At 39.6% G+C, this 12,318-nt stretch overlaps 1 protein-coding gene across 8 annotated transcripts in view; it reads right to left on the minus strand.

The window, feature by feature from the left end:
- Positions 1-12,318, minus strand: part of LTBP1 (latent transforming growth factor beta binding protein 1) — a 184,715-nt gene that overhangs the window by 16,216 nt on the left and 156,181 nt on the right. For 7 of the 8 annotated variants that reach the window (XM_051613894.1, XM_051613887.1, XM_051613891.1 and 4 more), the window contains 5 exons: positions 8,475-8,657; positions 7,067-7,150; positions 4,163-4,291; positions 2,695-2,835; positions 212-382 (listed from right to left, as the gene is read on the minus strand). In XM_051613894.1, coding sequence (XP_051469854.1) covers positions 212-382; positions 2,695-2,835; positions 4,163-4,291; positions 7,067-7,150; positions 8,475-8,657 — 708 coding nt within the window. The remainder of the gene's footprint in view (positions 1-211; positions 383-2,694; positions 2,836-4,162; positions 4,292-7,066; positions 7,151-8,474; positions 8,658-12,318) is intronic. The other variant, XM_051613889.1, reaches the window with a different exon arrangement.

The following is a 12,318-nucleotide window of genomic DNA, read 5'->3' on the forward strand; positions in this document are numbered from 1 at the left end:
AGAAGGGAACAGGCCCTGCAAGTGCCAAAATGCAAAAGAGGCTACATTTTTAAAATTGAGACTGTAATGATTTCCCCTTAACCAATGAGAAAAATTTCCATCAGTCCTTGCAGGGTTAGGCTTTTAAAATTATTTTTAATGTTAGTAGCCCAAGTATTAATACAGGGGATGAAACTGATTAAGTGCTTCAGATTTCATGCTAAGAACTCACCTGACTCCTTCATAGGACACAGGGCACACTGCATGCCCCAGGCTTCACCGTACAGGCAACAGCACTCGGTGTACGTGGTCTGCTTTCCAACCAGAGGCCGACTACAAACAAAATCATCACTTAGATGCTGCCAGCAAAGATCCTGGTAGACCTCAGTTTCTTCAGTTTGTTCTGATGGAAAAGACAGTATTAGATCATCATCGCAGCACTGGTATTTAAAAAAGGTATTGGCATAATGCAGAATCTTCTAAGCTTAGATTAAAAAATATCCTAGTTTTACAGACTTTGCTGAACACAAACTTAAGCTTAAGCGCCTGAGATGGCTCATCCCTTGAGTGTCCAGGTTTGCAAAAGTCTTAATAGGTTCCGATTTGGCATTATTAGGCCAATTTAAAAGTGTATTGAGTTGTACAACTAAGAAATAAAACTCCCTAAATCAGTAGTCATGGCTGAACATTTAACACTGGCTCAGCTCTGCTCTCATGGAAGAGCCTGACAAGGCCCAGTGTTAGGACAGAGGTGAATATTTGGAGAACTTGCATCCACAGAATGCATCTTCAAAAGTTGTTATTCTGCTTTTCTTATATTGCCATCAATGGCATCTGAAAGAACTTTACAGCTAGGGCAGAGCTGAACAAAAATTTTACATGGGCTGTAAAATTTGTCCAGGGGAGACTGGACAAATACTTGGAAGAGAGTCTCATTAGCTAAACAGACAAACTACAACAGGCTCAGGAAATCCCCTGAGATGAAAATAGCTGGAGGCTAGGAGAGTGCTGGGGAGGGTGAGGATAAGTATTGTTTATCTGCTCTTCTGGTCCCTAATCATCTAGGGATGTCTCTAACAGCTATTGTTAGAGACAGAATACTGCTGTGAACTACTGTCACATTCTTACGAACATTAAGAAAAACATGTATTTTTGTTAAAGCTGGAATATTTCAGAGACATACTAGTTCTGACAAAGACCTCAGTAGGAACAATTCCTAGTCTGAGCAGTCTCTGATCATTGCTGATCAGAGGGAGAGGAACTGTAAACTTAAGCTTCCACTTGGAATGCAAAAACCTCAGCACAGTTGTTTTGTAAAGACATCTGCAAGGTTTTGATTTTGTTCCAACATAGAGCAAAAAATCAGTCTTGTCACAAACCAAGGTTCTATTTTGTCTGTGTACTGCATTTTTACATGATGCACTGGTGCATGGGTGAGCAAAGAGTTGAAAGCTAGCTTGAAAGTAAGATGGTGAGTTCTGAAAGTGCAAAGGTGATCAGCATTTATATACCTATTCTACTAGGAACTTGCCAGAACATGCAGTGAAGAGCAGCAGTGGGTCTCTGCAGCCAACTCCAAATCCTGCTGGCAGCAAAGGAACCAGCCTGTGCCCTCCTCTTCTGCGTTAGGGAGGACATTGCCAGTAGTGATACAAGGCTTGAGTGCTTTGTGCTGGGTGAGAAGATCATTGCTGTGTCAGCCCCAGTGTCACATGACGGAAGACCCCTTTAGGCCCTTGCATTCTCTTCACATCCTAGATGAACCCAAACGACAATCCTGCTCTTGGTTTGTTTAACTGAAGATTGAACAATAGAAGTGCTGTGGTTCTTTCACAGTGTCAGGGAAGAGGATGGCACATTACTCCTCAAAAGTATCAGTCATAATTTTGAGTGACTAAAGCAGGCATTCCGTCTGTATTCCCATTTCCTTTCACAGAAGCATCTTAAGAAAATTCATTGCAAGTTGCAGAGACCAGAGGTCTGGATTCATGGCTATACAGTGCCAATATTAATCAAACCCATTGTAACATTTCTTTCAAAGATGTGTGTGGCATAGACAAAGCTGTGCAGACTGTGTAATGCTCTGGATTTCTGAGACGTTTCTAAGAATCTCATAATATCTTACATTTTTTTTTCTGAAATCACTGTCTACTGAAATTAAAAGAACACTGAAAAACCTTACTTTAACAGTGATGCTGCAACCCACAGTTTGAAAATGAGAGCTCAGTATTAATCATTTGAAAGCACAGATACAATTTCAGCTATTTCCTCCTACATCCCATTATTCCTGTTTTTATTCCTTGCTTTGTTAGAAGCAGTTGCTTACTGTGAACTGAATCTCCAGAGTTAGTCTACAGCCAAACAACAGCCTTAGGGAGACAGCAAATGGGCTGAGCCTCATTACCTACAAGGCTGGATGAGGCAGGGGCAGAGCTGGTGAACTGGGGGGGCTGAAGAGTCTCCAGCCTAAGCCTAATCTCATTAATACTTCCAGCAATCTCCTGTTTGCTTTGTCAAAGTGGAGCCCTGTGGAGTCCTACATCACGATGCCTTCTGGAGCAACAGCTGATGGTCCAAGCATTGCCTTCCAAAATCCTCCAAAAAGAGCAGGCTCATCCAAGCATGACCCAGCCTAAGCTTACTGGGGTCTGTAGCCATGTCAGCACCACCTTGTAGAGGTGTACTCACTTCAGTAATACATATAATGGATCATACCACTTGAATCTGCTGGTCTGATGCATCGCTTTTCTGTTGGGTCCAGAACCATTGGGTGTGTACAGAAACAGTTGTAAGATCCTTCTGTGTTAATGCACTGGCCATCAATACAGCTGTTTGGGTCCTGACATTCATCCGTGTCTTTAAAATGGAAGGAAATGTATCAAGGAGAGCCAGCACAAAGTAGTCGCATTGTGTTAATCCATGTTTATATTTTTCTATAATAGGAGCAGATTTCCCTGCATGCCTTCTGTTAATTACCACAAATACTGCTTGCTGGCAGCAAATCTTGCCTGTGTCCATGGAGAAGGACAGACAGATCAGCAGGATGCTGACCTCTAATCCTCAAGTACTAGGGAGCATCTGGATAAGGAGGCGGCTTGCTGGGGGAGTTGAAGTGCCAGGCATACCCTGCATCCAGCACAGCTGCAGCTGCTTCCCACATTCCTGTCCCTTTAGGACAGTACCAGTAGGCATTAGAGGTGGGCATACTCTCTGAGGTTCTTCCAGAACTGGTCAGGAGAAGAGATCACTTTACATAGCCACAGTAGCTCTATTCCTTAGTTTGTCTTGGAGAGAAATAGCAGAAATGTAGCTCAAAGGGAAGAGAAGGCCATTTTACTTCGAATAAATTACATTAAATCAGCAAAAACCCCACCCTTAGTAAAGAACAATCATAGAATCCCGAGGTGAAAGGCTCTCTGACTGTGGTTGCAAAAATTACTTTCTTTCATTATCCTATTTTGCACATTACACATGGTTTTCTGCTTACAAAGCAGAAAAGCCAGGGTCACGGTTATGAGTCATTTTCAGTTGAATGTCAGAGCCAAAGGAGTACAAGGTTGTGCAGATAAAATGGGCTTATCAATGACCTGGACTGTAATTTCACATTGTGTATTAACTCCTTGTGGAAAATATCTGTCAGTGGAAAAAAAAATTATCTGTGTTACTTTGCTTTATTATAGCAAAAGCAACACACTTACCAAACGCAAGGTGAGCCTCAACATGCAGGCTTTCACTGCTCCCCTCATGTACAAAGAACAGAAGTCTAAATTGTGCCTTGGCAGAGCGAAGCAGCAGTGTGCATGTAAGGAGGGAGTCACCACCCATCACTTTGTGCTGCCTGCATAAAGGTTGGTAGCAGCTCTAGGCTTGGCACTCAAGGGAGCACAAGAGGCTGTTTTGGAGATGCAACCTCCTGTGAGCAATTTGCTGAAAAAGGAAGCAAATAAAACAAACGCTGCTCTACGTGCCATTGCCATGTCAGCCAGAATTGCTGCCCAGCCAAGCAGAAGAGAAGGGAAATGACCCAATGTCTCTTAAAAAGCTGTTCCAGGAGTTTGAAGGCCCAGTGTTCCTCCCCTCGCTGGGAATACTGCAGTTCTGATGGGAATCCTGTTGCACAAGTCTGCTTGTTTTGCCCATCTGCATACCATTATAGTGACAAGACCACTTTAAATAAACTTACCAAAGCACTGGAGCTTAACAGGGTCATAGTATGTGCCTTGTTTGCAGTAGCACTCATAACCTGGCTGTGTGTTCAAACAGAAGCCATTTTTACAGATTTCTTGTCCAAAGAGTTGGCATTCATCAGCATCTGGGAAGAAAACATGAAAGATTGTGTGTTACCATAATTACTGTGAGGCCATGCAGAGGAGCAAGATGGAATAAAGCTGCTGCACTTCTCTGTTCAAGCAAACTTCACTTTAAACAGAGGGCCCTGGGAGCACAGATATCCACAGGAAAAAAACCAACCAACCAACCAAACAACACAACAAAACTGTTATGGAAGAGGTTACGGTGTTCTTGTAGTCAGAGTGGGAAACGGAGAACTGGTGGACCATGACTTTCCCTTTTCCTTGTCAGAATAATTCCTGTGGCACACAGAGACTGGAAGAGTCTGCAGCTTCCCTTTCTTTCCTTTGGTGCCACATTGTTCTTAGCTCCAAGCAAAACAGATAAAGAATATGGCCTGTATTTTTCAGTATAATTTGCTTTACCCAAGGGATTCCCACCATGTATCTAATTTAATCACACCATCTAATTGCAAAACTAAGCAGTTATGTTTATGGATAGACTTGGTGACAGTTCTCTCTCCACAGTTTGGTGACTCTGCTGTGCATGGTAGGGAATATTCATATCCACACTGCTTGTGACTTTGTTTTTCAAAGCTATATGCACAACTTAATTGCAGACTTTCCACCACAGAGGAACAATTGTATCTGCTGCTAAATATAAGGCTGCAACTACTTCCAACCTACTTTTCATTTGCTAGACCTGTTAGGTTAGGCTAGTATTAAAAATGGCAATAAAAAGCACAAGTAGGTGATTCTCCTCTTAATACCAACTATCTTAATCCACTACCTCCCACATATACTCTGGGGCAATGCAGATTTTAACCCAAAGCTGTTATTTCCAGCTGTAAAGCAGTTTTAAATGTGAATTTTTCAAACGCTTACTTTTTTCAGAAGAACTGAAAGTGCTACAAAGCTGTTTATTTTAACAGACACTCTTCCAGTCACTAAGTTTGTGGACAAAAGCAAAAGAAGCATATGCCAGTGTAACAGAGAAAGATCACAGTACTTAACCATTTATTGTTTGTCCTTTGTGCTTGGGGACATGGCTTAGGGGTGAGCATGGTAAAGTAGGATTAAAGGTTGGACTTGATTTTCTTAAAAGCCTTTTCCAACCTAAATGATTCTGTGATTCTATGCTTTCTAGGGTTATTACAAAATAAACTTCTTGAAAACAGAAATAGTCTTATTATGGCAAGGATTTGTGGAAGATATTTCCAGATGAACTCTTCCCACACTTCAACACTTATGGCAGCTAGAGATACTACCAACCCCAAGGTAGCACAACACAAACTATGCAGATTTTCAGAGATGCATTTGGACAGACTGTGCCACAGCATGTCCCAAATGTACATTGCAAAGGTATTCAGAAATCTTAGATCTGCAAAGATACTCAACATGCTTCAACAAGCCTTGAATAAAAATACTTGCAGAGTATTAAGTCCTTTCAGATGAGCTCTGTGACAGTGTCTAGATATAAATTGTCAGTCTGTCCAACACTGGTCCCTGCTACCATCAGTCTCAGGTCTGGATTCATCCAATGGCACTTGGTTCTTTCCCCCAAGTTGGTGGACAAAGCAACACTTCCAGAGAGGGGAGGTGTTTTGTGAGTTATCCTACTTAAATGCCCACATGAATCAATCTGAGTATTACTGCCTTACAATCTTTAGTATCTTTTCCATGTCCCATGCACTTTTAAGGTGCAAAGGAACACCTGATGAGGATAACACAAAAAGATATTGACAGGATAGAGAACTGAACTCAATCATGGTCTACTCACTAAGTTGATAGGAAAACCAACCTAGTAGTGTCCCAGTCAGTGAGAAAGGATAGTTTGAAAAAGTTCATGTGTCAGTCATTAGGAAAATCCCCAAAATCTTTCAATCCCATCAGTTTTTTGTAATCTCTCAGCACTAGGTCTGACAGATTAGTATCTAGCTAGAAGCAACTCTTACAGATGTTTATCTACCAACCATGTGGTATCATGCTTCTATTAAGGCATTTTTAAAATAGTAAATTCTACTGCATTTTAAGTGATTTGAACACAGAGTACTTTCTGTATCTAGTTCTTGATTTGTAAATCAACAATTCCAATAGGAACAAATATCTAAAATGGGAGTGCTTTTCTGAAGATCCTGTAGCTGTTACAAAACTTAAAGATAATGTGTTGACCTCATTTTAGCTAACACAAATACAGTGTGTTTATGCCAAGTAAAACTAATTTCACAATTTATATCAGCGGCAACTTCTGAAGCTTGAAAACGAATTTTGCCAATCCCACTCTTCCTTCTTAGGGATGCCAGCTCTCTCCTGCTCACACCCACAAACCCCTTCTCACCTTCACATTTCTATACAATATTTTGTTCAACAGTTATTTAATAAAGTTCTATAATGAAAACATCATTGCTGAACTTCTCTTCAGTTTTTATATTCATTCTCACTTGTATGCTTAACATTTACAGAACTTTTTTTCTCTTTCCCAACTCCCCATACATGTATTTACAAAGTTAAGGTGGCCCTCTATTTCATATGTAAATGGCTATATGAGGCTTGTGGTCTCAGCACCTACTCTCATACTCTATAGTGCTTGCTATAAATTAACCCAGAATATTACAGAGTCTGTGTAATTGACATTCTTAACAATCTGTCAAATGATGATTTTCAGTAATGTTTCATATCACAAGCCATTTTTGTCACCTAATAAAATTTGAATTAGTATGTTTACATTGCTGGATCACATTTCTAGTTCATCACGTACCAGAACTTCTGAAATAAACTTAATACAAATCAGTACTGACCTTTGTAATTCTGAGCAAGAAGCCCGTAAGATTCTCCAGAGGGAATGAAACCTTTCCCTTCAGGACACAAATCAGTAAATTCAGCTAGGAGAGAGAGAAAACAAAAAATGAAGGAGGAGTTAGTCACATGGGTATGTGTTACATATGTGTTTCAGGGTATTTTGAGAGATCTGAGGTGACGTTTTGCCTTGTTCACATCTATCAGACAATCATGCACACCTTTAGGTAAATGGTAGATGCAAATGCTGCAGCCCAACTTCCCCCTGCTCTCAGTTTGCAGAACTAGCTTCGAAAAACCTAGCTAGGGTAGCCACAGCATCAGAGAGCTCCATACAAATGAGTTTACCTTGCTCCTTAGCAGAAGAATGTAGTCCTTACTGAGTTCTGTGGTGCACTGCAGTTATAAAAATACCCCAGTAGCCAAATTGTTTTAATTAAAGCTAGCATGGGCCTCTCTGAGCTATACTGCAGCCTGCAATCTAGACATACCCCAACTGAGATACAAACCCCTGTCCACATTCTTCAACCCTTATACAGGAAAAAAATTAATTGACTGCAACAGGAGAACATGGTGTGGATTACAGAGGGAAATTATTTAAAGCATCTTGGGAGACTATAGAGAATCAAATAAACCTATCCAAGCAGAGAGGCTCTTTCTGTAATGCATTTAATTTCAGTTTCACTGATTCTAAGCTACAGTTAAAACAGGAATTAAACATGATGATACATTTGTGTGAAAAGTAATCTTCAGTGTTTAATCTCAAAAAGTTTACACATGTTCTCTCTTATGTGATTTTTTCCAGCTGGATTCTGAATTTCAGCCATCACTGTTTATGTTTCAAGTACTGTTTTCAATATATGTGACAAATATCATATGGCTATGTTTTTCTAATGTAATATTTAGAGGCTAAACAATTTTCTGCAGACAACATGATTAACTGAAGTGTTCAGTAAGTAGCAAAACATAAAACTAATGTCATAATATGTATCAGTAATTCATAGTGCTCTAGAAACAACATTAGAAACAATAGCTGCAGATTAAAAAATATTGTACCCCCTTACCTCTCTTTTCCAGCTTGTGGAAAAAAAATCTAACATGTTACCATAGCATCTGGAAAAAGCTTCTGTAAGAATCCATCTTTGTTTCAAATCAGTTGGAGATAACGCTGTTCAGAAATAGGCTGTTTTTTTCTCTAGGGTAACTGCAGCAAAGCCAATAGATTTACACCATGGATGAATTATTCCTATTAAGTCTTCCTCTGTGGAAGCTTCCCATGGATAAGTCATGACTAAATACTACAGAATATGGGATTTAATGAGCAAGCCTTCTCTGAAGGCAAAACACAATACTGTTAACATAAACATAATGCTTCAGAAGTTTGCTACAGGACAGAAGGCCTCCTCTTACCAGTTCCAAAGACAGGGCATGGGAAGATTTCACAGTTATCACCCCAGCCAGCACCCAAGGTACAGCAGCATTCCTGTTTAGTGACATTGGATGTAAGCACATTGTCACAGAAATTAGCATCATTCAGATTGTAGTAGCACTCCTTCTTCCCATCTTCGTGTTGATCAGCCTCTACTGGTAATCCTAAAGGTGAAAAGAAAACAAAACACACATAAGATGTGAAATAAACCAGTTTTACAGGAGAATTGGAAGAGCCTCAGTACCTCAATTTCAGCGCAATGAACAACAGTGTTGTCAAGTAGGGAAGAAAATGGTTAAGTACAAGTTTTGGTTTAACTTTTTTGTTCTTAGGAGAAATGGTGGAAGTTGACAACCTTCCTTTGACTTTTTCAGTCCTGTTCTCCAGCTTGGCCACAAAGGGATTCTTCCCATTTGCACTTCTTTAATTTTTAAGCAATGCATGAACTACCTGCTGTCACATTCATCTATCTACCACGCCCAACTACTATCATAGGATTTTTTGTCTGAATCTGGAAGATTTCACAAAGGTGAGCAAACATTACAATCTTATTTTACAGATAAAGGAGCTAAAACACAAACTGAAAAGGCCCAGTTTTCAGAATACTAAACATTTCCAGCTCCTTTTAATTTTACTGAGAAAAAAGCATGTTCCACTCTTGGTCCTTGGTGGTTTTTGCAAAAGTAACTGATGGACTACACAGTGAGCAGAGGACTGTAACACAGAAGCCAAGCTAACTGACTCTGTGTTTCACTTTAAAATAGACACTTGCCAAAAAGCCAGATTTTCTGCCTTTAGCAGTTGAGTGAGTCCTCTCACAGTATTTATGAGGACTGGAGGAAAAACAGTCTCTCCCATAGATCCAATTAGAAAAAACCAACCCTGTTAATACTCGAAGACCTTCCTAAGGCAAGGCACTCCTAAAATACACCAAGAAGCGAGTTTGAAAATAAATACCTAGTTAAAGCCTCTGTGTTTGCAGAACTTTGTCTAACCTTGCACTTCCACAAAAATTCTCATCAGGAGCTCAGAAGTGGGAGCTATCATGTAAAACTGCTATTCCCATTTGATCACTATGAAAAACTTCTCCTAGACCATCAATGAAGTAACTGAGTTCTAAAATAACAAATGCACATTTATTAATCAAACTCAAAACTTTGTTCAGGAACTTAAGACAGATAAATCTTACAGTGACTAGTTTATTTCCCTTTTCATCTTGGGAAATTTGTTATGCTTAGCATTTTACAACTGTTTAATTCACAAAAACCTATTAAAATGATTGCATGTTGGCTGATTTTCCATTGTTTGAGATTTCATTCATTTCTGCTCAGGATCTCACACAATATGAGCATGAGGCATTTCTCTAGTAATGCATGTATCCTGAGGAGAATCAAAACCTTATTTTATACTTGAGTGACAGTGCATTTCAAAATGCTAGAAGATTAGCAAGGCCCAAAGAACTGTGGCATATAAACTGCCTTTGTTTGCCTTGCAGTTCTTGTCAGGAAAGAGCTTCAGGCTGGCCCACTTTCAAGTGTTGGAACACCTGGGAGAGCCAAGTTCAGCTGACCATCTCATCTGTCTGCTTCTGTTTCCTGAAGGTCAAGCTCAGCCTTTTTCTGCCAGTTATAGGATGAATTTTCTTCTCATTCCATCCACTTAAAAAATAATGGCTGTTAGGTGGGAGCTTGAAGATCGTGATTGTCCAACAAATGCTGAAGGAATGAGCTCCAGCTCTTGTTACCTCAAAAGCCAGTTATCCCTGCCACCCACATTCCCTCAAGCAGATAGGACAAAGCAACTTTACTGAACGTGTAAATACTAGATCTGTTTTGAGAAAAGCAGTTTAAAAATGCCAATACAGATTGCCTATTATTACACTCCAATAGCATGAATGTGTGTCATAGTTCTTTTGGCTTCTAATTCCAAACAGACAACCAGATTTATTTCTATTTTCCTCCGAAAAGTGACTGTTTTGGGAGGTTGAGGGGCTGGCAAACACCTCTATTCAAATTCAGTACAATGTTGCCCCCTATAAGGCAAACTTTGCTGTTTTGTCAATATAACTAAGTTGTTCATGAAAGGAAACAACAAGCCGAGTGCTTATTTCATCTTTGTTAGTTTAGCTTGTGGTCTCCTCTCATCAGATAATGACAATTTTCCAGAATGCACTGGATTTCATAAAGTGTGGTGGTTTTGTGGTATCAGCTGCTATCCGGTAGAAACTATGTTAAGACTATTGTGTGTCACAGAAATGCAACTGAACTAAATGTGTTATTCCAAGGTGAGAGCGCAGTACTTTAGCCACTAAATTACACATTTCCCTTGGCCATTTGCCACCTGTCTAAGTGAATCAAAGCCAAATCTTCAACAGGATAAAAAGCATGGCAGTTTTCAAGCTGTTTAGCAGAGAAATGACATCAGAAGGAAGGGGAGAGAGTCTCATAATGTCATTGTTTCATATGATGTGTCAGTTTCTCCTCCCATTATCTGTTCAGCAACTTAAAAAGTCTTTTGTTTACACAGCTGTGATTGAGGGTTAGTCAAGCAGGCGTCATGAATGTTTGGAAAGCAAATGAGACACAAATCTCTCTTTTTTTTTTTAATTTTTATTTTTTTTAAACCAAGACCAGTCTGTGTCTACAAGCTTAGAATTTCTCTCTCATATATTATTAACCATTTAGTAAACAGGTTGTCTTTGGAAGTGGTTTCACTATGTGTATTGACAAAATAGGATAGGAAATGGATACTTCTTTTTTGTTGTATCACTGTTGTTTCAGGTTTTTTGTTGCTAGAAAATGTAAAATATCTCTCTACCTAAGGCAGGCTGGTAAAGGAACATAACGTTACCAGGTCGTTGATATGACACTTCTATTAACAGCCTATAAGTGAGATTCTGATAGTTGCTGCTAGATTGAACTTTGAAATATTTGTTAGCAACGGATTTCTATACCTTAATGTAAACCTGATCCAACAATACGCTTCAGCGTGTTTGATGCAAAAATGTGCATTAGTAATATAGGATTCAGTGGATAATAAGGATATTGGCCTACGCTTAGACTTCAGCATATATGTCAGTATTTGCTCAAATAGTGTCCTGTCAACAACTGTGATCTAAAAAAGACAAAACACAGAACTGATGGGATCCTAAATACTGCAAAACTGTGTGCCAACACCTCTTATTCACAGGTGGAATCAGTAAGGTGGTTGCTGAAGAGAAAAATCATCATTACAGGTTCACGACTTCTAAAACATCAGCAAAGGCTCCAGTAATTCTGAGCAAGCAGCTTGAGTAACACACTTTCAGACCTGACTATCAAAAAGACAGTAAAAACAGGCTGATATGTGCCTATTGCCAGGGTGTACTTGTTCAGATTTTCCAATTGGCTCCACATGTGGCAAAACCTAATGTGTGAGTGTGCAGTGCATACACATACTTGTGCACGTGCACCATTCAGGGATTAGTGCAAGTGATGCACATTTAAAAAGTCTATCGAAGGCTACGTTCATAGTCGACTGAAATTCAGTTCACTATTTACCTGAGAGGACCAAACACGTTGCCATAAAAAACAAATACAAATATGAAGATTTTCCTTTGAATTCCTAACATTTTGAAAGCCCTTAAAGTTTAGGAAATTTAGAATTTGGGCATCATATTTCTAGTTGAGGAAGGCTTTTGGATCAGATTTATACACTGTTACTTGGCAGCCTCAAATGTTTTGTGCTGGTGGTTGGTTAGATGCAGGGAGAATTGACTTTGTTTTAATACAAATCAGTCTAGGAGGGACTCATGCTTGGGCACCAAAATTGTGATTTTTAACTTAT

Source organism: Apus apus, chromosome 3, assembly GCF_020740795.1.
Source record: "Apus apus isolate bApuApu2 chromosome 3, bApuApu2.pri.cur, whole genome shotgun sequence".
NCBI lineage: Eukaryota > Metazoa > Chordata > Aves > Apodiformes > Apodidae > Apus > Apus apus.